A 27530-nucleotide genomic window follows, 5' to 3' on the forward strand; every position below is an offset into this window, starting at 1 on the left:
TCAAATCTTCAGACACTGTCAGAATCTCGTCGGAGGGAAATTTTTTATCACAACGGTCATTAATCGGCTGTCGGTGAACATATCAAATAGGGCTTCCCGATTAATCACAATTAACATGAAATCTCACTTAAACCGATTTTGCTTATCGCTATTATGAAATGGCAAAAGCTGTGATTATTTATTATGTGCAGCTTGTCAGTGACGTACGGCTCTGATCAGTAGTAAACGCTGCTCCATCTGAAAGCACTGCGAGTTTGAGTCGCTTTTAACACACATTAAACATCTTTCCAAACATGAGAAGCATTAATGAACTTTGTTGTGGCAAAGATTTCTTGAAAAATTTCGGAATCAAATGATAATTTAAAAGTATTTATTCTTGCAAGAATAGGCCCAGTTGCCACACAGAAGTCACAGAACAGTACACTGTCGGGCAAGTGAGACAAGGGAGCACAGGAGCAGGGTGGATTTATACTGTTTTATCATATCCACTTCAAGGTCTCCTGCCTTCAGGCTTTTTTCTACAGACAGAAAGCCTCCTTGACTATAAATTTTATTCTGTGCCATTGGCAGTGTTGTGCCTGAACGCGTTCATTGAACGATAGTTCATGAACTCGTTCGTATTTTAGGTGAATGTGAACTGAACGTACTGCCTGATGAACGTTACTGTGAACTTGTTTGTTCTGGTGTCTGTGAACGTGATCTCTCTCAGTTTAACTTCGTCCAATAGAGTGCCAGATTTCTATAGAGCCTTCCAGGCAAAAACCTGGCTAAAACACACCGTAAACCGGCCTTAATATGTAGAGGAAAAAACACCAAATCTGGCAACACCAGCCACCAGTGTCTACTACTCTTGTTCGATCTCGTTCATCAAAATGAACAAATTTTTTTTCAAGTCATTTCGTTCATTTAAGGGGCTTTAAATGTTATACTATTAACTGGCAAATTCCCAGAACACATCCACCTGGGCAATCTTGATCATATTCTGAATTAATGAATCATTATAATGCAGTCAAAAATCGTTTACAGGGAACATAAATAATTACTTTACCTTCCGAGTCTTTCGTTCATTTGTCACGTGACAGACACAATGAATGGATCGTTCATGAACGACTCATCACTTACGTTACAAATCAAAACAAAAAGCAGCAAGGAGGCGTCGTATGATCATTTAAACAAGTTTTATGACAAGGTCGATGAGGATGGGAAAAATCTGACGCAGAGCTTCAGTGTTGAAACTGATCAAATAATTGTCTGTGGTTCTATATGGATTGTGGCAATCATTTTGAAAAATAATATATCGCAGGAACATGGAAAAAAATAAATATGAACTAGATTTTTGGAACTGTGAACTGAACTTTGAACTAGTTCATGTAGAAAGTGACCTTTCCCAACACTGGCCATTGGGCTCCTAAGATCCCCAGACCAGATAACCTCATCTTAAGGATCAGAGGTCCTCTGTCCAGCTGCTCCTCCAATACCTTGCTCACACCCTCTAGGTGTAGAAACATACATTAATCACAATGAAGTTCCCTGTTCCCACCCAGACTATAGATAATAAAACATGGCATTTCTTCACAATGTGTACTGAAAATCAATGAAAATCCAAATTTTCCCACTACAACTTCTTGTCCAACAAAAGACAACATTTAATAAATCAATCAAAGCGTTTCAATCTTCTGTTTATTCAGATACAGATAGTTTGATGGCCGGATTTCCTGGAATGATGTGTTATTCTTCTGCGGCGGGGCATATTTGGTGTGTGTGTGTGTGTGTGTGTGTGTGTGTGTGTGTGTGTGTGTGTGTGTGTGTGTGTGTGTGTGTGTGAGACTCCCTCTGGCTTTCAGATCAAGCAGCATTTACTACCGATCACAGAGCCGTACTTCACTGACAAACTGCGCATAAAATAATCACAGCCTTTACCAGATCACGTGCGGTTTCATTTTGATCAATCATGCAGCTCTAATATCAAACTAACGATCAAACACTTCAGATTTTGGCCTAAGATCAGAGGAAACTTTTAGGATTTCCTCAATTTGTTTCAGACAACCAAATCATGGCCAAAATCGCACAGTGTGCAGTCGGCTTAACAGTAAAGCTAACCTATGTTGTGAATAGTGTCATTTATTAAAGGGATACTCCACTTTTTTTGGAAATAGGCTCATTTTACAACTCCCCAAGAGTTAAACAGTTGAGTTTTACCGTTTTCGAATCCATTCAGCCGATCTCCGGTTCTGGCGGTACCACTTTTAGCATAGCTTAGCATAGATCATTGAATCGGACAAGACCATTAGCATCTCTCTCAAAAAAATGACCAAAGAGTTTCAATATTTTTCCTATTTAAAACTTGACTCTTCTGTAGTTACATCGTGTACTAAGACCGACGAAAAATGTGAAGTTGCGATTTTCTAGGCTGATATGGCTAGGAACTACTCTCATTCCTGCGTAATAATCAAGAAACTTTGCTGCCGTACCATGAGTCCAGCAGGCGTAATGATATGACACAGCGCCTGCCGCCTGATAACAAAGAGTATAGAAGTACTTCTATACTCTTTGCTGATAATAGGCTACCGAGCTGGGGACTATTATCAGGCGCTGCGTCATATCATTACGCCTGCTTCTATGGCAAGCCGTTTTAGCTTAAATTGTACCCAGCGTTTCTCGTCGTAATTGCTTTTTTACTAATAAGAATTCAATTAGAGAGCTCTACAGTTCAATTCTTACTAGTAGCAATTACAATTAGAGAGCTCTCTTATTCAATTATTACTAGTAAAAAATACAATTAGAGAGCTCTACAATTCAATTATTACTAGTAAGAATTACAATTACAAAGCTCTCTAATTCAATTCTTAAGGCCTCATTATGCTTCTGCGTCAACTCCACGGCGTAGCTACGCCGTCACTCCTACGGCGTCGTGGCCGTTTTATGGTTCTGCGTCGGGTTGCGTTGCATCGCGGTGCATTTCACCGCCAGAACGTTAGGGGGTGTGTGGTTCGCGAATCTCTTTGCTAGTTTGTTTTGGTTCCGTGCGGAGTAAGGAGGAGTAAGAAGAGGGTATGTAGTGAACTTTTATAATTATTGCCGCAAATTTCTATACAATAAGTTAAATAGGGCAAAACCAGTGAACAATACAATATATATAGTGCATTATATTCCAAGACATTTAACTTTATTAATTCTAGAAATACTTTTAGATACTTTACCTTGTATGTATCTGATGTGTGGTTTCCATCTTAATTTACTATCAATAGTTATTCCCAAGAATTTAATTTCTAATGCAACACCAATACTTAATATTTCTGCGCTTTCTTTATAATTACCAAACATGTATAATCTGACCAATCACAGCCCTTGCGGTCTGCATCGCCTCGACGCGTAGTTACAATTTTTTGGAGGTGCACGTCGAGCTACGGCGGAGGGGTCGGAGAGGGGTTCGCCGTCGATTCGACGCAGAAGCATAAAACAGGCTTTACTAGTAACAATTCCAATTAGAGAGCTCTACAAATTAATTTTTACTAGTCATATGTCTCCATTGACTTCCATTCATTTTTAATTACAGAGTTCTACAATTGAATTGTTACCAGTAGGAATTCCAATTAGAGAGCTCTCTATTTCAATTGTTACTACTAATAATGCAATTGCAGAGCTCTTTAATTCAATTATTACTAGTAACAATTCCAATTAGAGAGCTCTCTAATTCTGTTGTTACTGGTAAGAATGCAGTTGCAGAGCTCTTTAATTCAATTACAGAGCTCTGCAATTATACATATCTTTAATTAGTTTTTTTACTAGTAAAAATTCAATTAGAGAGCTCTGTAATTGTAATTGGTACTAGTAATAATTGAATTGTAGAGCTCTCTAATTGGAATTGTTACTAATAATAATTGAATTAGAGAGCTCTTTAATTGGAATTCCTACTATTAACAATTCAATTGTAGAGCTCCGTAATTAAAAATGAATGGAAGTCAATGGAGACATATGACTAGTAAAAATTAATTTGTAGAGCTCTCTAATTGGAATTGTTACTAGTAAGAATTGAATTAGAGAGCTTTGTAATTGTAATTCTTACTAGTAATAATTGAGTTGTAGAGCTCTCTAATTGTAATTTTTACTAGTAATAATTGAATAAGAGATCTCTCTAATTGTAATTGCTACTAAGAATTGAATTGTAGAGCTCTCTGATTGCATTCTTACTAGTAAAAATGCAATTACGACGAGTAACGCTGGGTACAATTTAAGCTAAAATGGCTTGCCATATGCTTCACCCATGGTACGGCAGCAAAGTTTCTTGATTATTGATTATTCTTGATTGGTACCGCCAGACCCGGAGATCGGCTGAATGGATTCGAAAACGGTAAAACTCAACTCTTTAACTCTGGGGGAGTTGTAAAATGAGCCTATTTCCAAAAAAAGTGGAGTATCCCTTTAAAGCAGATTTTGCACAAGACTGAATTTTAATATAGTGCAAAAAGGCAGAAAAAGTAGTCGATCGCCGAGTTCACGCGCGTGATCATAGATAACTAAACCTATGCGCGTGAACTCGGCAATCGACTACTCTGGGCTTCAACCGAAAACAGGATGTAAACACAGGTATTTGCACTGGCTTAAATAACATCATTTTTATACATATCTTTCACATCTACTGCAGTCAGATTCACTCGTGTTCACTCTAAAGGAATCACTCACATGACCTGTGCACTTGTATTGACACATCAAGGATGTTAAGAGGCTAAAAGCAGGTTTAAAACTTGCCCCATTGAAGTCAACAGGGTGCAAATTTTAAAAATAGAATAACTCGGTGTAGGCATCACCGATTTTTGTCGTTGTTCTCTGTATTGACAGCACTCCAAATGTACAAAAAAATGAGCTCAATGTTAAAATTGACCGGAGTTCTCCTTTAAAGTTTACTCTGTTCTTCTCCCAGTTCACCAGCCACTTACTTTCATGTATTTCGGGAGAATTGGATGAATTCACGTGTTGTAAATCCAACAGATCCGATTCTCTGAACTGCGTCTGCGGCACAAACTAAGATGGCGGCGCCCAACATACAGCTCAACTAACGCGATCGTTATAAAGGTGTTTAAAAAACAAAACACTTCCACTTGCATATATTTGACAATCGGAATATCAGATATTCCATGCCATATCTAACAAATTTGTGAATATTTTGAATAAAAAAGGAAAATGACATAAAAGCAGATCATCATTCATTCAGCTCTGTTGTTGCTGCGGTGTGTCACGTGACAAGCAATGATCAATCAATCAACTTTTATTTGTTAAGCACATTTAAAAACAACACAAGTTGACCAAAGTGCTGTACAAATCTAAAAATTACTCAAACACTCAACAAACAGTACTCACACAAAACACTTGGTTAATATACAACCCCAAACAGTAACCTGAACCTAGGGGCAATTGTAAGCCACAGCGTAGAGGTGTGTTTTTAGCATAGATTTAAAACATTCTAACGAATCACAGGATCTGATATGCAGAGGAAGAGTATTCCAAAGACGCGGGGCTGCCACAGAAAATGCACAATCACCTTTGTTTTCATTTTTCATTTCATTTTAATATTTATTTAAACAGGGACAATGCAAAATATACATTAACCTTAAAAAGGAAAGATGCATTTTACCAGGTTGTAGCACATGTGCTAATTTCCACCTGTAGTCCCTGGGCAGGCTGATGTCAACATATAAAGTTAATAATACATCTATCTCAAAATAGCATTAAAAAGATCACACCCTTCATTCATTCCTCAGCATTCATTTACAAGTACACCCTCACATACACATCAATTACAATACATTATGTAAACATGTTTGTTTTAAAAGAAGCCATTTTTTGGCCCGATGTGAAAAGGTGTTAAAATTTACACATGTGGTCAGCTCTGTTGGCAATTTATTCCACTGTCTGATGGCCACACTCGAGAAAGCTGAGCTACCGAATGCTGTTTTACACTGAGGAATCCTACACTCACCCCGAACAGTTGACCGAGTGGCTCGAGATGTAATTTCTGAGCTCAGTGAAATAAACTTTTTTAAGCTGCAGTACCATTTATTATCTTAAACAAAAGACAGAGATTTGAATATATGATTATGTTTTCAAAACTTAATATACCATGTTTTTTAAGAATATGACAGTGGTGAAATAGCCGAGATTTCTTGTCATGAACCTTAAGAGAACTTTTGAACAATGATTCCAGGGGCTGTAATGCTGTTTTACATGCCTGTGACCAACTCGTCATGCAGTAACGAAAGTGCGGAATTATCATCGCATTTAGATATAAATTAGATGCATCTATGGTCAAAGAGTTCCTAATATACCTAAAATGTGCTATGTTAATTCTCAACGTGTTGGTTATCTTTGATAAACCATGTTTTTTGAAATTTAAATGTGAGTCAAGAACGACTCCTAAATATTTAATTTGGCCAACCCTTGAAATTTCCTGACCTTCAATTATGATTTTTGGTTCAGTTTTACATAGCGAGAACTTACGGCGGTTTGTGAAAAACATAGAAACCGTTTTATCAACATTCAAAGTTAAATGAGAGTTTTTCAGCCAAATGGAAATCTTTTCCATTTCCTCAGTTAAATTTCGGGCAACATCCTTAACAGTTTTGCCATGAATATACACCACTGTGTCATCAGCGTACATTATCATTTTAGCATTAATACACACAGATGGAAAATCATTAATATAAAGAGAAATTATAATTATTATAATTAAAAATTATTATAAATTATACTTTGGTTTTTAATCGTGATTTGGGAACATGTAGGAGCAAACTCTGGGATGATCTAAGGGGTCGAGCAGAATAGTGATGCTGTCTCTGTATCAGACGTGCTACATACTCCGGAGCCAGACCATGCAGACCTTTAAAAACCATGGACAGAACTTTATATTGGACTCTAAATTCAACCGGAAGCCAGTGCAAAGAGGCCAGTACCGGAGAAATCCTAGACCATTTCCGTGTGCCTGTCAATAGTCTGGCTGCTGCATTTTGCACCAGCTGCAACCTTGATAGCAATTTTCTAGACAATCCTAAGTATAACGAGTTGCAGTAATCCAATCTGGATGAGATAAAAGCATGAATGACAGTTTCCATGTCCTTAAACGATAAAATGCTCTTTAATTTGGCGATGCTCCGCAATTGATAAAAGCTACTTTTAACCACAGCATTGACTTGTTTGTCAAATTTCAGCTCTGAGTCAAAAATTACACCAAGGTTCCTTGCTTGGGTGTTAACATTAATGGCTAAGGGGTCAAGATGTAAAGTAAGCTGTTTAGCTAACTTAGGTGGACCAAAAATCAGCACTTCCGATTTTGATGCAAGATCTCACCTCGTGGGGGCATCAATGATCATGAGGAAGGTGAGGGATCAGCCCAGAACTACACGACAGGACCTGGTCAATGACCTGAAGAGAGCTGGGACCACAGTGTCAAAGAAAACCATTAGTAACACACTACGCCGTCATGGATTAAAACCCTGCAGCAAGCTAGCGCATGTCCAGGCCCGTCTGAAGTTTGCCAATCACCATCTGGATGATCCAGAGGAGGAATGGGAGAAGGTCATGTGGTCTGATGAGACAAAAATTGAGCTTTTTGGTCTAAACTCCACTTGCCGTGTTTGGAGGAAGAAGGATGAGTACAACCCCAAGAACACCATCCCAACCGTGAAGCATGGAGGTGAAAACATCATTCTTTAGGGATGCTTTTCTGCAAAGGGGACAGGACAACTGCACCGTATTGAGGGGAGGATGGATGGGGCCATGTATTGCGAGATCTTGGCCAACAACCTCCTTCCCTCAGTAAGAGCATTGAAGATGGGTCGTGGCTGGGTCTTCCAGCATGACAATGACCCGAAACACACAGCCAGGACAACTAAGGAGTGGCTCCGAAAGAAGCATCTCAAGGTCCTGGAGTGGCCTAGCCAGTCTCCAGACCTGAACACAATAGAAAATCTTTGGAGGGAGCTGAAAGTCCGTATTGCCCAGCGACAGCCCCGAAACCTGAAGGATCTGGAGAAGGTCTGTCTGGAGGAGTGGGCCAAAATCCCTGCTGCAGTGTGTGCAAACCTGGTCAAGAACTACAGGAAACATATGATTTCTGTAATTGCAAACAAAAGTTTCTGATGTATCAAATACTTATGTCATGCAATAAAATGCAAATTAATTACTTAAAAATCATACAATGAGATTTTCTGGATTTTTGTTTTAGATTCTGTCGCTCACAGTTGAAGAGTACCTATGATAAAAAATTCTGACTTCTAAATGCTTTGTAAGTGGGGAAAACCTGCAAAATCTGCAGTGTAACAAATACTTGTTCTCCACACTGTATTGGTACTATTATACTGTTACTGCTACTACACTGCACATATCTTTATATGTTATTCATACTGCATATCCATATCTATTCTGCTCTTATAAGGCTACTGCTAATACATTGCACATTTATATTTAATTTATATTACTACAAACCATAATACTTTCTTAACTGTGTAACCGCACTGGGTAGTACATTAGCTTTAGCTCAAATGAGCTATAGGGAATTTTAATAATTAATCATGAATATGATTAATATATTGCATATTACAGTTACATTAATTATTCGAAGTTGAAAATAGATCGATTTTTATATATGAATAATCAATCACAACGAATTATAATTCCTCATTCATACTGTATATCAATAATCCTATTTCAGATCGATTATGAGATAACCCAATTAAGTTATCAGTTAAGTAAACTCAATTAAGTTATCACTTCTTATAATTTCAGGAAGAATAGTTTCTGGCCATGAAACTATTATCCTGTCCTTATAAAATTTAGGTTACTGAAAAGTACCAAATCGTAAAGCTTCGTATAGCTAGGATCAACAAATCATTGACTTCGTAATGTGAGCATTTTAAACAGAAGCAATCAAGGATATATTGGTTTTAATAAATGCAAACTAAGGAATACATCAAACTACAATTCACACAGAATATATGTATGTATATACAGGACACGTAAACAAATACAAGACTAAACGAATAACAGATGAGAGAGAGAGAATGGAAAGGGTGAGCGGGAGAAAGTGAAAGCAAAAATCTGCGATCAGAGAGAGATCACAATATGGCAAAAATTACAGACAGTAACCTTTTGAAAGACAACAAGGAATCAAATCACCTTGAAAAAGGGAATAGGCCACCTTAAGCAGCATTTACATCTCTATAGAAAATAATACTTGCATGTGGTTCTCTTTGTGACTGCGAAAGACGAGCGTGTGTGGGTAGTTCTTTTTGGCGCTGGGCGTGTTCTCTCGTGCCTTTCGGAGCGCGCAGGTTCGCGTGAAGTTTTAAAGGTTCACCGACCGTGAAGTTACCAAAGAAGTAATTCAGGCTAAGTTCATTTTCCCTCGTGGGTGGAAATGAACAAAGGAGAATAGGAAAAACAAAGACTAAAAGAAAAGAAAGAAGATGAGAAGCAGGCCGAAGCCGGTCCGGACTTGGGTTTCCAAAGTTTTCCAAAAGGAAGAGAGCGAGAAACAGGCAAGTTCCGTCTTTTGAGGGAATCCCGTCCCCGCCCCTTTTTACGGGAAGGGCAAATCATCTGTCGAGATTTTCGAGCGGGAAGATTCCTTTGTTTGTTTGGAACAGCCTCCTGGCTCGAGTTACAGTGGTGTTTGACTTGAGCCTTTCGGCTCCAGAAATATGAAATGTGTAAAACAATGTACATTACTGCATTCTGCTATCGGAATTCGACTCCGTTAGATTGAGAGAATTTCAGAGATATCAAACACGTCACATGAAGATCATAGGAATGCACAGTTACATAAGATATGCGTATTATAGGCTTTTAAAAGTTCGTTCCTTCAAACAAACGTCATACAAGAAGTGAATATAAACTGGGAAACACACTGGAGTATATGAAATATGACCCGCTTATATTCTAAGTTTAATGTTCAAAGTTCGTGTATGTGTGTGCGTTAATGTGTGTTGGAATGTCGGTCGCGTTGCGTTCTCCATTATCTAGGTCCACTTCCCTCAAATATATGCATGCAGCACTTCATGTTTTCCATTTCTTTCCAGTAAACATGTGCGGGAAAAAGAGTATTGTCTGGCTCGTTTTTATGAAGTTGTGTTTCCAAGCAATACAGATCAAATGTGTGAAATCGTACTCGGTTACCTAATGTAACCTCGGTTCTCTCTAGAAGAGGGAACGAGTATTGCGTAAGTTGCTTAGCCATCGGGAAAGTCTTCTTTCTTTGAGATCTGAAGCCAAAAATTATCCTTAATTTTGTATTCATTGTCAACGCAGTGCGGCAGCCGGCAGACCTAGGCAGTATGTATAAGCGTGCTCATTGGCTGCTCGGCGGCAACTGCTTAAGCCTATCAGTGAGCACTCTGAAACGTGGCCTCCAATGAGGGCGCTTCGCGCCCTCCACACCCTTCTAACCGTCAGAATGGGTGTGGCCAGCGTGTATATAACCAGTGCTCACAGGCTAAATATCTGGTTTTCGCAGTCTGAAGCGCAAAAGCTCGTGGCGCGACACGGCAGGTTACGCAATACTCGTTACCTCTTCTAGAGAAAACCGAGGTTACATTAGGTAACCGAGTATGTTCTCTTACGAGAGGTTCTCTCGTATTGCGTAAGTTGCTTACGCATCGGGAACCCTTTGTCAACGCCGTGTTCGCCGAGCATCCAGCCCATGAATCCCAGGGAGACCGGGGAAAACATTCTGCTGGAATAGGTGGCCGGTCGGAGAGACGGGCCAACACAGTACAAAGCACTTCACTCAGTATATAAAATAGAGCGGCGCGGCCGGTCTATAAGCATATAACAGTGCAAAACAGTAGGGCCGGCAGAGCGAGCCCACACAGTACATAAGCACTTATTAGGGTAAGAAAAGAGCAACATAGTCGGTCTTTCATGAAGAGAATAAACCCCCGCGCCACAGAGTGGAATACGGGCGGCCAGCAGCGCGGGCCAGCACCGGTAAAACAGCGCGTAAAGGGGAATGAGAAACAGAGCGGTCCAGCCGGTCCGTGTATAAAACACTTCACCCTAAGTATCATACCAGAAATATCGCCAGCATGTGAACGTAGTCTGCACATGAGAGACTGGGCAGAGCATATACAGTATGTCACTTATACTGACAGTAATTTTGGCTTACACTTCCTGTTGTCGAATGCGCATGCGTCGCGTCTGAACGCGTTGTTGTCTTTGGAGCTCCATCGATTTGATTTATAATTCTTGATTTTACTCTTTAAACTTACTTACAACAAACATTTTCTACTTTTCCTCACTGAGAAGCACTACTGCTCAAACCTCATAGTTACAACGCGGACTGTTGAGCAGACGCGTCTCAAGCCTGTTAGTGATCCAACGCTGGATACTCTTATAGGTTACTCCCGGGGATCACGGCTGAACGCGTCTTCTCAACACTCACTTACAAACATTTTTCACCTATCGTGCGTCTACTCTACACCCGTACCACTAAAAAGACGGATTATATCTAAGACGTTTGTCAGAAATTAGTATTAATTGATAGCATCACTGGTAGTGTCGTTGCTAACTTACTGTCCATCTGTTAAAATGGCGAATATATCAGATGTATGTAGTCTACCTTTTGGTGCAGGTGAGGACACATTTGAGCTGCACGCGGTGCAGTCTGAGCTGGAAGCTGTTGAGAAACAGATCCACGACCTTTTAGTGAGACAGGCCGAGCTGATAGACCGGCGTTTGGCTCTTGAAACATCACGCGCCGATGCTCACAAATCAGAGATTAATGTTACTAACCCGCTGACTCCGACCTCGTCTACTCCGTGCGTTACTCGGCATCGGTCCCGAGCGCCAAGGTCGCGATCAGCCATGGTCTCGTTCACTCCGGCTCCAACACGCCACCACGAAGCCTGGATATTTCCGCAGCGGAAGACGCGAGTCAGGTCTAGACCAAGACCCTCTCCGACCCTCCCGGTTTTCGAGTTATCCACACAAAACCGCTTCTCCCCTCTTCGCGAAACAGAACACGATGCTGTGATCATCGGTGATTCCATTGTTCGGCACGTCCATGCTACATCAGGTAAAAATAAGGTGCACAGTCACTGCTTTCCTGGTGCTCGTGTTTCTGAAATCGCTGCTCACGTTCCCGATATTCTGAACGATAACGAGCGCGTCGGAACTTTGGTATTGCACGCGGGAGTGAACGACATCAGGCTGCGCCAGACGGAAGTTCTGAAGAAAGACTTCAGGAATCTGATCGATACGGTACGCAGCACATCGCCAGATATAACGATCATTGTGTCAGGACCGCTTCCCACGTACCGTCTAGGACATGACAAGTTTAGTAGATTATTCGCACTAAATGAATGGTTAACGTCATGGTGCAATGAACAGAAACTGCTCTTTGTAAATAATTGGAATCTGTTTTGGGAGCGTCCTAGGCTTTTCCGTGCTGATGGCTTACACCCAAACAGATTCGGATCGGATCTTCTGTCAGATAACATCTCCAAAATGTTAAATACCTTTTGACTAGTAACCAAAAGTCCAAATCATAGTCTCTGCTGCACCAAATTAACTGATATTAATACTAGTGTAGAACATTGCATAGAAACTGTGTCTATTCCTCGTTTAGTGCGATCAAATAATAAATCTACTGCAGGATCTAGAAAAAATCTAATTGTTATTAAAACAGAAAATGTTGCTATTAGTAAACAAAAACAATTTCTAAAGCTAGGTCTTTTAAACATTAGATCACTCACACCTAAGGCAGTTATTGTAAATGAAATAGTCACAGATAATAGCATCGATGTACTTTGCCTTACTGAAACCTGGCTTAAACCAAATGATTATTTCGGTCTAAATGAGTCTACTCCATCAGGATACTCCTATAAGCACGAACCCCGTCTGATTGGTCGTGGCGGCGGTGTTGCAACTATCTATAGAGATTTTCTTAGTGTTACTCAGAAAACGGGTTATAAGTTTATTTCATTTGAAGTACTTGTACTAAATGTTACGCTCTTAGATGAAAGAAAAACATCCCTATTATCTCTAGCCTTGGCTACCGTATATAGACCGCCTGGGCCTTACGCTGATTTCCTAAAAGAATTTGCAAATTTTCTCTCAGATCTATTGGTCAATGTCGATAAAGTATTAATTGTTGGAGATTTTAACATACACGTAGATAATCAAAATGATACGTTAGGGGCTGCGTTTATAGATTTATTAAACTCCTTTGGGGTTAAGCAAAACGTTACCGGACCAACTCATCGTCTTAATCATACACTCGACTTAATTATATCACATGGAACCGATCCAACCGATATAGATATCATTCCGCAAAGTGATGATGTAACTGACCATTACATGGTAACTTGCATATTACATACCCCGGTAATATATCATGCTGCGCCACGTTATCGATTAGGCAGAACTATCCTTCCATCCACCATAGATAATTTTTCAAATTGCTTATCGGATATGTCTCAGCTGCTGCCTGAACCCAAACAAACAGATGAACTTGAGGAAGTAACTAGCACTATGAGCACCATTCTCTCTGGTACATTGGATATTGTTGCACCTATGAGACTAAAAAAGGTCAGAGAGAAAATTAAAGCACCATGGTACAACAATACTACGCGTGTTCTAAAGAGAGAAACCCGTAATTTAGAGCGTAAATGGAAACAAACTAATTTAGAGGTCGTTAGAATCGCTTGGAAAGACAGTATGTCACGCTATAAAAAGGCCCTAAAAGCGGCCAGGGCTGAGCACCTCCGCAAACTAATAGAAAACAACCAAAACAATCCTAGGTTCTTATTTAACACCGTGGCTAGACTAACAAATAAACAGATGTCTCCTGAACAAAATATCCCGTTACAGTTTAGTAGTAATGATTTCATGAATTTTTTCACTGAGAAAATAGAAAACATCAGATCCACAATTGTAAACGTTCAATCCTCAACCGCGCCTTATAATTCAGCCTCGATTATCACCCCGCAAGAACAATTACAGTGCTTTACAACTATAGAACAAAAAGAGTTAAATAAACTTATCATTTCCTCTAAAACAACAACATGTTTATTAGATCCCATACCAACTAAACTATTGAAAGAAGTGTTACCTATAGTGGAAGAGCCTCTCCTCAATATTATTAACTCATCTTTAACTTTAGGTCATGTTCCAAGAACATTTAAATTGGCAGTTATAAAACCTCTCATTAAGAAACCACAATTAGACCCAAATAACCTAGCAAATTACAGACCCATTTCAAATCTTCCTTTTATGTCCAAAATATTAGAAAAAGTTGTGTCTGCCCAACTGGGCTCTTTCTTGCAAGAAAATTACATCTATGAAAAGTTTCAGTCTGGGTTCAGGCCGCACCATTGCACTGAAACTGCGCTCGTTAAAATCACAAATGATTTACTTTTAGCTTCTGACCAAGGCTGTATCTCAATACTAGTTTTACTTGATCTTAGTGCTGCGTTCGATACTATAGATCACATAATACTCTTAGATCGACTACAAAACTATACCGGTGTTCAAGGACAAGCATTAAGCTGGTTCAGATCATACCTATCTGACCGCTACCATTTTGTCTATTTAAACGGAGAAAAATCGATCATAACTCCAGTAAACTATGGAGTGCCGCAGGGATCTGTGTTAGGCCCTCTATTATTCTCAATATATATGCTGCCACTTGGAAATATTATAAGGAAACATGGAATTAGTTTCCATTGTTATACTGATGACACTCAACTATATATTTCATCACGGCCGGATGAAAACGCTAAATTATCCAAATTGACAGAGTGTGTTAAAGATATAAAAGATTGGATGACGCGCAATTTTCTTTTATTAAATCCAGATAAGACAGAGGTAATACTTATCGGTTCAAAAAACCGCCCACAAAACCTCTTACAATACAACTTTAACATTGTAGGGTGTCCTGTTACTTTATCCTCTACAGTAAAAGACCTGGGTGTTATATTAGATTGTAACTTGTCTTTTGAAAATCATATTTCATATGTTACAAGAACAGCCTTTTTCCACCTTAGAAACATTGCTAAGTTACGTAATATGCTATCAGTTTCTGATGCAGAAAAGTTAGTTCATGCATTCATGACCTCGAGACTAGATTACTGTAATGCTTTATTAGCTGGTTGTCCTGCATCCTCAATAAACAAGCTACAGTTAGTCCAAAATGCCGCCGCTAGAGTTCTTACTAGATCAAGAAAATTTGACCATATAACACCAATTTTATCATCACTACATTGGTTACCTATAAAGTTCCGTATTAATTACAAGGTATTGCTACTGACTTATAAAGCCCTAAACGGCTTAGCTCCAGTCTATTTAACAGATCTTCTATCGCCCTATAATCCATCGCGCTCTTTAAGATCACTAAATTCGAGGCTTTTGGTCATAACTAGGATATCCAGATCCACCAAAGGAGGGAGAGCATTTTCACATTTAGCTCCAAAACTCTGGAATAGTCTTCCTGATACTGTTCGTTGCTCAGACTCGCTCTCCCAGTTTAAAACTAGATTAAAGACGCATCTCTTCAGCCTGGCATTTATATAACATTTTTAATCTTACAGTTTAATCCGGTCTCTACTTCATAAACGCCAGAGGAGAACTGGCCCCCGACTGAGCCTGGGTTCTCCCAAGGTTTTTTTTTCTCCATTAGGTCACCTGATGGAGTTTTTCGGTTCCTTGCCACTGTTGCCTTTGGCTTGCTCAGTTGGGGATACTTAATTTGATTAATTGATTCAACAGTGCTATTGATCAGCATTACCAAACGTGGATGTTTTACACCAGAAACAAACACTGATGTACTATTTTATTTAATACTGTGAAGCTGCTTTGATACAATCTGTATTGTGAAAAGCGCTATATAAATAAAGTTGACTTGACTTGACTTGACTGTAAGGCGGGAACTTCCAGGTTATAAAACCTCACGAATGTTGATGGGGAGGCCCAGCCCACCGCCATACAAATATTGTGAATAGAAATTCCGTTGGACCAGGCCCACGAAGAGGCCATGCCTCTAGTAGAGTGGGCTCTGATACCCAGAGGGCGCTGCAGGTGTTTGGAGGCATAAGCTGCTGCAATCGCGTCCACTATCCACCTGGACAGGCTCTGTTTCGAGGCGGTGAGACCCTTGGTGCGTCCGCCGAAGGAAACAAAGAGCTGCTCTGAACGCCTGAAAGCGGCGGAGCGCTTGATGTAGACTCTCAGCGCCCGGACAGGGCATAGGAGGTTATCACTGTCCCCATTATCGGATGCTGGCAGAGCCGAAAGGGAAATGACTTGTGCCCTAAAATGGGTTCCAATCGCTTTGGGGATGTAACAGTGTCTCGGTCTGAGAATGACTTTCGAGTCGTTCGGTCCGAACTCAAGACATGCAGGGCTAACAGATAGCGCGTGCAAATCCCCCACACGTTTAACTAAAATCAGAGCTATCAGAAAAACGGTTTTAAGCGGCAGGTACTTTAAATCCACGGATTCGAGCGGTTCAAAGGGAAAAGCCTTCAGGGCCTCCAGGACCAAGGACAGATGCCAAATAGGAACCGAGGGGGGCCGCGGGGGATTCATTCGTCTAGCTCCTCTGAGGAAGCGGATAATGAGCTTGTTCCTTCCCATTGCCCGGCCGCGCGTCGTCTCAGCGAACGCTGCAATAGCCGCCACATACACTTTGAGCGTGGAAGGGGACCTGCCCTTTTCCAACAGCTCTTGTAGGAAGGAGAGCACCTGCGGGACCCCGCATGCGCGTGGATCCAAGCTCTTAGTAGCGCACCATTTAGAAAACACCGACCATTTAGACGCGTAGAGCCGTCTCGTAGAGGGGGCTCTAGACTGTGTGATCGTGTTCACGACCCCTTCTGGCAGGTCAACGGGTATCTGTTGATCACCCATGCATGCAGAGACCAACGCTCTGGATGGGGATGCTAGATCGATCCATCGGCTTGGGAGAGGAGATCCTTTCTCACCGGGATCGGCCATGGGGATGAGTGCGACAGCCTCACTAGCTCTGGGTACCAAGTTTGGTTCTCCCAGCGCGGGGCTATAAGAAGCACTGAGTGGTGCGTTTCTCTGTTCCTCGAAATGACCTGTGGCAACAGGGAGATCGGGGGAAAAGCATACAGCGGGAGGCTGGGCCATGTCTGGGACAGCGCGTCCTCGCTTTTCGAGAAAAATTTCGGGCAGTGAGCGTTGTCTTACGACGCAAAGAGGTCGATCTCCGCTCTGCCGAATAGGCGCCAGAGAAACTGGACTGTCTGGGGGTGCAGGGACCATTCTCCCGGGGGAATGTTGTCCCTGGACAGTCTGTCTGGACCGACATTCAGGTGGCCCGGCACGTGCGCGGCTCTCAGCGAGCGCAACGAGCGGTAAGCCCACACGAGAAGGCGTTCTGTCAGCTTGCACAGATTCCTGGATCTGACACCGCCCTGTCGGTTCACATAGGATACCACGGACATGTTGTCCGAGCGGACTAGCACATGGTGATCCTGTATGAATGGATCATTTTTCCTGGTCTGAAAAATGCATTTTTCCTGGTCTGACCACAGGCCAAAAACCGGTTTGCCCTCGAAAAGAGCGCCCCAACCTGAGGTGGAAGCGTCCGTCGAGATAACTTTGCGGTGTGAGATGGCTCCCATTGTCACTCCCCGCTGGTACCAGTCGGCCGCTAACCAGGGCTTCAGTGCTGAAACGCAGCTCTGAGTCACTCTGATTCGGATGCCGCCGGAAGCCCAGGCTCTGTGAAGGCACTCGGGCATTCAGCCAGCGTTGTAGCGGGCGCATTCGTAAAAGACCCAGCTGAAGCACTGCTGCAGCTGAGGCCATACAATCCCAGCAACCTCTGAAATGTTTTGAGAGGTGCGGTGCTGCCCGGCCGGAAGGACGCGGCCAGGCGTCGAACGCAGCGCGCGCGCCGTGGCGATAGGCGGGCCGTCATTGCCACAGTGTCCAGATCCAAACCCAGAAAAGAGGTTGATTGACTGGGCACTAATGAGCTCTTGGTCCAGTTTACCGTGAGCCCCAGGCTGTCCAGGTGGCTTAGAAGCACTGTTCTGTGGACGATGAGTTCGGCCTCTGACTGTGCTAGAATCAGCCAATCGTCCAAGTAGTTCAGAATTCGCATTCCCCGACCCCTCAGGGGAGCGAGAGCCGTGTCCATGCACTTCGTAAATGTACGGGGTGCCAATGACAGGCCGAACGGCAACGGTGTACTGATATACCTGACCGTCGAAGGCGAATCTCAAGAATGGCCTGTGACGGGGTATTATCTGGATCTGAAAGTACGCGTCTTTTAGATTGAGAGATATAAACCAGTCCCTCGGGCGAATTTGCGCGAGAATTTGTCTGGTTGTGAGCATTTTGAACGGTCTTCTCATAAGAGCCTTGTTCAAACGTCTCAGATCCAAAATCGGTCTGAGAGCTCCGTCCTTCTTGGGAACGAGGAAATAACGGCTGTAAAAGCCCGACTCGCTCATGGAAGGGGAAACCGGTTCTATAGCCCTTTTGCACAGAAGTGTAGCTATTTCTGCTTGAAGTAGATGTGCTATTTCCCCATTCACTCTGGTCTCTATACGCGCTTGAAAGCTCGGAGGGCGGCGAGCGAACTGCAGAGTATAGCCCTGTTTTACTGTGCTCAGCACCCATTCTGACGCGCCTGGAATAGCTTCCCACACTTTCGCGTGTGCAGCCAGGGGCAGAATGGCCTCCGGGCTCTGATCGCCGCTGATCGCGGGCTCGAGAGCTCGAAACGGAGGAGCGGACGTGGCGCGCGCGCTCTCGGTGCTTAGATACGGCGGGTCGCAAGCAGCGATTACTGGCCGTTTTACACACAGCGTCCCGGTGGCTTTGGACGGGGAACATACAGTGTGAGGCACGACGCTTGAAAGCAGCGCTGGGGGCGAAGTATTTGAGAGGATGTGGGAGCGGGCACAGCATCTGTATTTATAACATGACCGGTCGTGAGGGGTTGTGTAACAGAGCGGGCAGTGAGTAGGTGTGGGCACAGCGGGGTGGACACGTGACCTACTTTTAACGCTCGAGTGGCTTCTGCCTGCTTTATGCGAGCGGGCTCTGTGAGAAACACGGGGTTTATGGTGCTTGTGTGCAGAGGTGAACACAGATAAGTGGGCACATTTACTGCATTTGAAACACATACAGCGCGAGCCGCGCGACCAGGCATTTAAGAGTGAGCTCTGTGAGAGATACGGGATTTATAGTGCTTGTGTGCAGGGGTGAACACGGAAACGTGGGCACATTCACTGCATTTGAAACACGTACGGCGTGAGCCGTGCAACCGGACATTATGCTCATTTGAGATTTCTCTGGGTCGCCGTGAGAACGGTGGTTGCGCGCAGGCGAGCGGGAAGATATACCGATTCGTTGGCTGCGAGGTAAACATCTGCAGTAGCCGTGGCAAGGGGGACTGACAGAGCGTGAAGCTTTGACGGTGGTCCAGCCGCAGCGGGACTTAACCGTCTTTTCTTTCCTCGTGTATAGACGCTCATAAATAATTGAGCACCATGTGGTGCGAGAGGCGGGTTCGCTTTTTGTATGTAAGAAAAGCTGGCCGCGAGCTCAGAGAGGCGAACGGTAAAAAAAAATTCTGCCGCGAGAGCTGGGCTCGAACACGGGTCTCTGGCATTACAGCCTATGATTCTGCCACTGGGCTATAGGGGAGAACACATTAGCTTCCGGTTAGCGCAAGCATATAATAGTACGACCTCATATTTGTTTGCAGTCGTGCGTGTATTAAAAACAGGCTCGTTTACTGCAACAGTAATATTTCCAGCCGCCTGAACTTAAGAGGGGACTGAGAAATGTTTGAGAATTGGCGTTTGTCCGGCCACAGCGGGACGAAAACACTCTCTCTCCTCTTTTCGCCGGGGAGTGAGGCGCGCGCGCTGAACGTTGCTCGTGACCGTCCGCTCTGTCATCCCTTGTGAACGGCGCAATCTGCGCGGCCCAACTAGGGGAAGTGCGGGTTCGCTTTCTGTATGGAACAAAAACTGGCCGTGAGCTTGGAGAAGCGAACAGCATAAATTTTTATCTGCCGCGAGAGCCGGGATTGAACCCGGGTCTCTAGCGCAAAAGCCTAAGATTCTGCCACTGAGCCACATGTCTTATGTCTTGTGACGGCGTTTGCTTGCAGGCGTGCGTGTATTTATAACAGGCTCATATGCAATATGAACAATTCCAGTCGCCTGAACTTAAGAGGGGACTGAGAAATGTGTGAGAAATTGAGGTAGGTCCGCGCGAGGACGGAGTAGCTTTCTTGTAATGTAAAGAGAGCTCCAGGACCGTCCGTTTCTGCCATCCCTTGTGAGCGGCGCAGTTTGCGCGGCTCGAACAGAGGGAGAGGAAGCTCGCTCCGAGACCATCCACTTCTGCCATCCCTTGTGAGCGGCGCAGTAGCGCGGCTCGAACAGAGGGAGGGTGTCTATCTCATTCGCCTCATCCCCTGACGCGGCGGCGGCGCGGGCGAGAGCCGGCGGTTGAGCGGCCGGGAGGGGGGGGCAGAGAGAGTGAGAGAGAAGCTTGAGGGAGAGGTTCCGGCGAGCTCCTCAGTCATATCAGTCTCCGGTGGTCACTGCGAGCGGCGCTTCCTATTGCGCGGCCCGGCAGAGACAGGCGGAGCGACAGCTTGGTCGAAAACTTCAAGTCGAGCCCGCAGGGTCGACATTGAAAGTTCTTAGCACTCGGGGCAGCCGTCCGTAGAGAGTGCGGTGGCGGCATGCTCGCGGCCCAGGCAGAGAGCGCAGAAGAGGTGGCGGTCTCCGTTGCTGAGTGGGGCGCGGGATGAGCCGCAGGAAAAAAAAACGAGGCGTTTTGACAAAAAGGATATGTCGCCGGATAGCGTAGCAGGCACGGATGGCTGAAGGCGGCGAAGGCGGACGGCTTCTTCAGGCGCTGTCCTAGACTTGCTGGTCGCTGGTTTCAACGGCGGCGGCTCTCAAGATCCAGCGACGCGAAGAGCTTCACTGAAGACAAGAAAATCAGATATTTAGCCTGTGAGCACTGGTTATATACACGCTGGCCACACCCATTCTGACGGTTAGTCAGATTGAGATGGCCTCATTGGAGGCCACGTTTCAGAGTGCTCACTGATAGGCTTAAGCAGTTGCCGCCGAGCAGCCAATGAGCACGCTTATACAGCCTGCCTAGGTCTGCCGGCTGCCGCACTGCGTTGACAATGAATACAAAATTAAGGATAATTTTTGGCTTCAGATCTCGAAGAAAGAAGACTTTTTCCCGATGCGTAAGCAACTTACGCAATACGAGAGAACCTCTCGTAAGAGAACAGAACGGTGTATTTATTAAAGATTACAACTAAATGACAGGACATCGTATGACAAAAGATGGTTACATAAAATAAAAACAGTAAGAATGGATAACGTTACCTCTATTCACATTTTGTGTCAAACTGAATATGTAGCATAAGTTGGTAAAATGAGTTAACAAGTTCAATCTTTCCTGGGCGCGGAGCACGCCAATGTGTTGACAAATGCATCACCAACACGGACACTTTCCCACTCACGCTATTGGATGAAGGCAACAAATACGTAATGCATGTCAGGCCCCACACGTAGCTAATTGCTCTATTCGCCAGGAAAATAACCTGGACAAAGATACAGATATTGTAGTAATGGGCAAAGTATGTGAGTGGCAACAATTTTTATTTGCTTTGTTGAAAAGCATAGCGGTTACATATAAAAAACTGGGTTATCCATTACCACAGATCATCTGAAAACGCGAAATCTCCCCTGGGCCCACCGTCTAAATTATCAATCAAACATATTAATTTGTGCTTTATGTTTTAACTTTCTCTTTAACAATGGATTCACTGCTAATCTGATCTGAACTGAGAGAGTGAAGTGTGTGTCATTGTTCTCTACAGGTTGTGGGATTGTGGCGTCACAGATGAAGGTTTTGCTGCTCTGACTTCAGCTCTGAGATCAAACCCTGAACACCTGAGAGATCTGGATCTGTCTAGGAATAAACTAGGAGAATCAGTGAAATTGCTGTCTGATGTACTACAGAATCCTCACTGTAAACTGGAGAAATTGTGGTAAGATCAAATTTTACTCTCACACATGAATCACAATGTAAAGTATATTTGAAGTGTTCAGCCTCTTTCTGCTGCTGTGAGTTCAGATTATTGAGCTGTAAATAAATGATTGAACACATGAGCTGATCCTCAATAACATGAAACTGCAGGACTGAGAGTCACACTGAAATACACACTTTCACACACAATCAAAATGTCAGTCTCTTGTCTTTAAACAGACTCGAGCTCAACACAGTCAGAACTGAGAAATGAAGAACATGCTGGATTCATTCTTACTGTTAATTATGTTCATCTTTCTGCATTGACACTTTCTAATGTATTGTTTTTAATTTTGTAAAATGAAAACACACACACACACTAATTGACACTCCATACATATTACATACTACAGATCTAGTAAGTAACAGTAAAACTAACCTATGTAGTGAATAGTCTTATTTATTAAAGCAGATTTTGCATAAGACTGAATTTTAATATTGTGCAAATAAGAGATTTTTCCTGATTGAGTGATACTTTAGATGTTTTATGATCATGTTTTGTGACATTTTCGATCTTAATCTAATGATCCATCAAACATATTAATTTGTGCTTTAAGTTTGAACTTTCTCTTTAAAGTCCCTGTAAAGTCAAAATTAAGTATGTGTTCTGAGTTTGTCACACCACAGAAAAATGTGTTATTAGCCACCCAGCCAAATTTGAATGATAAAAAAAGCCGGCAAGTACATAAAATAAGCTATCAAAATCTTGAAAAAATGAGCAGTGGTCTCTGCTCTCAAACGTTGGGGGCGTGTCCGCTGCTCGGCCACATTCACCAGTAACAGCGGATTATCAGTGAATCCCAGTTGTCTCCGACGAAAAGTTTATAAAACTATCCCGTGTAAAATGATCACTACAGAGGCGGGTTTTGGCGGTGATCCTCAGCTCTCCATCAAGGTGGCTTTTCACAAAATTAATCCACCTCTTGTTGATATGATAGTTTTTCGGAAATTTAAATAAGGACACCGATCTGTTTTGTACGTGATCGCATCCAGGTAATACGCATTTCCGTGATGAAGGCATAGCTAGCTAGCAAACTGTAGGATGTAGTAACTAATAGTACTGACAGTAACTCGCGATTGAGTTGCAAACTGATGCGAATGGGCTCCAGTGCGTCATCAAGTAGGGGCGTGTCCATGAGCTCAGGGGCTCCAGTGCGTCATCGAGCCCCCGTTTTAGCCCCGCCCAAAAAATCCGGAACACAGCAACGGTGAAAAACTGTTTAACGGTCTAACTCCACAATTCAGCACTTCACAGTTCACAGTCTTTGTAATATGATTTAGCAATACATTTCTAACATTTATAATGTGTTTAGAATTTTTTTTTAGAATTGCCTTTACAGGGACTTTAATAATGGATTCACTGCTAAACTGATCTGATCTGAACTGAGAGAGTGAAGTGTGTGTCATTGTTCTCTACAGGTTGAATGATTGTGGTGTCACAGATGAAGGTTTTGCTGCTCTGAGATCAGCTCTGATATCAAACCCTGAACACCTGAGAGAGCTGGATCTGTCTGAGAATAAAATAGTAAAATCAGAAATGCAGTTGCTCTCTAATCTGAAGGATGATCCACATTATAACCTGGAGACATTACACTACTGTGAGTATATCTTTATTTTAAGTCTTTAAATTGACCCAATTTCAGTAATAGGTCTCATATGTTTGTAACTGGAGAATAAAAGAGAATAATTCAGCTCCACTTTAGTCTCTATAAACTGTTTTTAATAAGAGTTTAATTCTGTCATATGAATATGATCTATGAATAGGCTAGGTCTATGTGAATATTTTCATCTCTTACATGTTTACATGCACAACTTTTCAGTTGACCCTTCGCTAAGCCACGCCCGAAAACCGCCACAGGCTAATCGAGGCTTAGCAACCGTAACTAGGCGTGGGAGGTCTGGCAAGCTTTCGAGCGAGGGAAACATGGCGAAGCGTTGTGCATATGGATTGTGCAAATCTGATACCCGGAATTTTGTCCCTTCCCGAAACCTAAAACCCAAGGGGAGAAATGACGGGCGTGGATCAAGCAGTGTGGGAGGCCCTGTTCACAACTAAATGTCGACAGGATAAAAAAAAAAAACCTACGTTTTGCTAATGTCTTGTGTTTATTCCACAATACGTATGGATATGCTGTTTGATTAATAAATATTAGAATATTTTCAAATTTCACTTACCCTGCTGTGCAGGAACAGCTGTTCCTCAATTTGTGTGTTTCCCATTTGAATGGTCAGCGTACGAGGCGGCTGCTGCTTGCGCTGGGACCTTTAGGCTTTAGCTTCAATTTTGATGAAATTATTCTCTAATCGATTGCATATTATGTCGTGGATGTATCCCTCAAATGCATACTGCAGTCCCTTTTGTCTTGCTCTCTCAGATTTTCACCTGTTCGCCAAAAATTATTAATTATCTGCTTGGGAATGTCTGACACCGGTGCATTTATACTGTAATAGACGTGCCAGGCGTGAAAGCTTGTCAGGCGTAGAAACAGTAAATAAGGAGGGTGGGGCTTAGTGAAGGGTCAATTGGAATTAATTCATTCCGATTGATGAATCCAAATGTAGTGTTTACATGAACGATAAATAAAATGATTAGGTTGATGTGTGTATTTATATGTCACAAGCTTCAAATCAGAATTGAGTTTTTGACATGCACACACAATATTTCCCACATACTATTCTCCTACTTTATTTGTTTGTTTTAAAAAGCAGACATAATATTTATATATGACGGGTCAGGTCCTAATTAGGAGACAATGAGCACATGAATCATTGTGCCGTGCTGCTTATATTTATCACGCAGTAAAAACACCCCTACCTGCACCCGAAACAGCCTGTGGATGAGAGTCTGAAAGAAGGACTGAAGGCCGTGAGATTGTGTTGGTCAAGTCAAGTCATCTTCATTTATATAGCGCTTTTAACAATGTAGATTGTTTCAAAGCAGCTTTACAGAGACAAACGTATAATTTAAGGTAACAGAGATTGTTTTGGCTTTATAGCGGTTCTTTAATAAAGTTATTTTCCAGCTAAAGTTAGTTTTGATTCATTCGCTTCTGTCGCAACGATCATTTGTTCGGGGCCGCAAAGATGACACCATCCTCTCTACACAGACTTTAAATGCGAACCTGTGAGAAACGCTGATGGCATTCACATGCGCATTAAGAATTAGTTCTATAGTTATTGCGTTTGAATATATGTGCGCAGGTTTGTAATTCCCTACAGACCAAGCCTAAACAAAGTACTGGGCTTTCCTTATAAATTTTGGTACAGAATTTTATTTTATTTTATCACTTCGGGGTAGGTACGTGAAACGAAATTCCCGGAAATGCTTTATCTGGAGTGGTAAAGGGATCCTCCATAGGGAGAGACTAGTTGGCACTTCAGCACTGCGTTGTCATCGGGTCCAGGTGAAGGGCCTTCGTCAGATCTGGATACGGCCTGGATCCGGCAGGCTGTGGGAAAACCTCGGGATAAACAAAGACACTAAAATTAGCGTAGATGCCATTCTTCTCATGATGTAACGAGTACATCAGGATTTATGGAAAGTGTTCCCGGTTCCGGCAGACCTAATCTACCGTATTTTCTGGACTATAAGTCGCACTTTTTTTTCATAGTTTGGCTGGTCCTGCGACTTATAGTCAGGTGCGACTTGTATATCAAAATTAATTCAGACTGAGATGAACCAAGAGAAAACATTACTGTCTACAGCCGGGAGAGGGCGCTGTAGTTGGCGGAGATGTTCAGAAGCGACACCAAGGATGAAGAAAATTCAATGGTTTCAGTGATGTGAAATGAGATCGCGGGAGCTTGGTGAACTTGTTTACTGGTAACTTGCTTGTTGGATTCGCTGGCTTATGTTAATTTAGCCTATTAAGCCTCCCAGGTATATGTTCTTTATGCTATTGTGTAGCTGAATAACTGTTAATGTGTTGCGTTAACATACCGGACACCTACTCAGCCTGTTGTTGTTCTGTGTAGTTGAATAACTTGTCTTTCAAGATTAAATGTCTGTTCTTGGTCTTGGATTTTGTGAAATAAATTTATAAATAAATGCGACTTATAGTCCAGTGCGACTTATATATGTTTTTTTCCTCTTCATGACGCATTTTTTGACTGATGCGACTTATACTCCAGAGTGACTTATAGTCCGGAAAATACGGTATGCAGCCTAACATTGAATTATAGAAGTCTATAATGTGTTATGTGAATGCTAGGTCAAAGAGATGTGTCTTTAATCTTGCTTTGAACTGACAGAGTGTGTCTGCTTCCCGGACAATGGTAGGAAGACTGTTCCAAAGTTTTGGTGCTAAATAGGAAAAGGATCTACCGCCAGCAGTCGATTTTTGATATTCTAGGTATTATTAAAGGTGCATTAAGCAACTTTTCCATGTTAAAAATACCCGTTTTCTAACCCATACATGCTTAAACAATTGCCTGATGGGCTGAATGAGCCCTTCTCTGATCACTGAGATTGTCTCTATAATCCTGTAAAGTAAAATAAATAAGAGGGATTCGGGCCGGAATTTTAGACTGGGCGTGACGTCATGCGCGTTCACGGGACGCTCACCTGGCTATGTCTGGCAGGTTTGTGTATTCGCCGCCATTCTCCGTAGAAGATGGATTCTAAGAGACCGGCTTGTAGTTCATTTCAAACACCAACGCAAACTCCACGTAAGATAAAAAAAAGAAAACTTTTGTCCGTGAGCGTGCACACTTCTGGCTGCAGTTTCCATTGCCGCCAGAGGGGGCATAGTTCTGCAAAAACTCAGAGACTTGCTCAATGCACCTTTAACTGGCCGGAATTTTGAGATCGCAATAGTCGTGAAAGACTATAATGCGTTAAGAACTCACTCAAATACTGCGGAGCTAAACCATTTAGTGCTTTGTAAGTAATCAGCAATATTTTAAAATGTATACGATGTTTAATTGGGAGCCAATGCAGTGTTGACAGAACCGGGCTAATATGGTCATACTTCCTGGTTCTGGTAAGAACTCGAGCTGCTGCGTTTTGGACCAGCTGTAGTTTGTTTATTAAAAGTGCAGGGCAACCAGCCAGTAGAGCATTACAATAATCTAGCCTTGAGGTCATGAACGCATGAACTAATTGTTCCGCATTTGTCAATGAGATCATATGGCGTAATTAAGATATATTTTTAAGATGGAAAAATGCGGTTTTACAGATACTAGACATGTGACTTTCAAATGAAAGATTGGTATCAAAGAGCACACTCAGGTTCCTAACCGACGACGAAGACTTAACAGAGCAGCCATTAAGTGTTAGACAGTATTCTAGGTTATTACGTGAGGAAGTTTTTTGTCCAATAATTAGAATCTGTTTTTTTCAGAATTAAGTAGTAGGAAATTGCTAGTCATCCAATTTTTTATATCAGCTATGCATTCTGTTAATTTTGTGAATTGGTAAGTTTCGT

General features: G+C 42.5%; 1 protein-coding gene across 1 annotated transcript in view; it reads left to right on the forward strand.

Moving 5' to 3' along the window:
- The window catches only part of LOC307167267 (NACHT, LRR and PYD domains-containing protein 3-like), a gene marked incomplete at its 5' end in the record, with an annotated part of 92982 nt that overhangs the window by 51615 nt on the left and 13837 nt on the right, over positions 1–27530 (forward strand). The window contains 2 exons of the mRNA XM_079886253.1: positions 21896–22066; positions 23524–23702. Coding sequence (XP_079742379.1) covers positions 21896–22066; positions 23524–23702 — 350 coding nt within the window. The remainder of the gene's footprint in view (positions 1–21895; positions 22067–23523; positions 23703–27530) is intronic.

Source organism: Squalius cephalus, assembly GCF_949319135.1.
Source record: "Squalius cephalus genome assembly, chromosome: 11".
NCBI lineage: Eukaryota > Metazoa > Chordata > Actinopteri > Cypriniformes > Leuciscidae > Squalius > Squalius cephalus.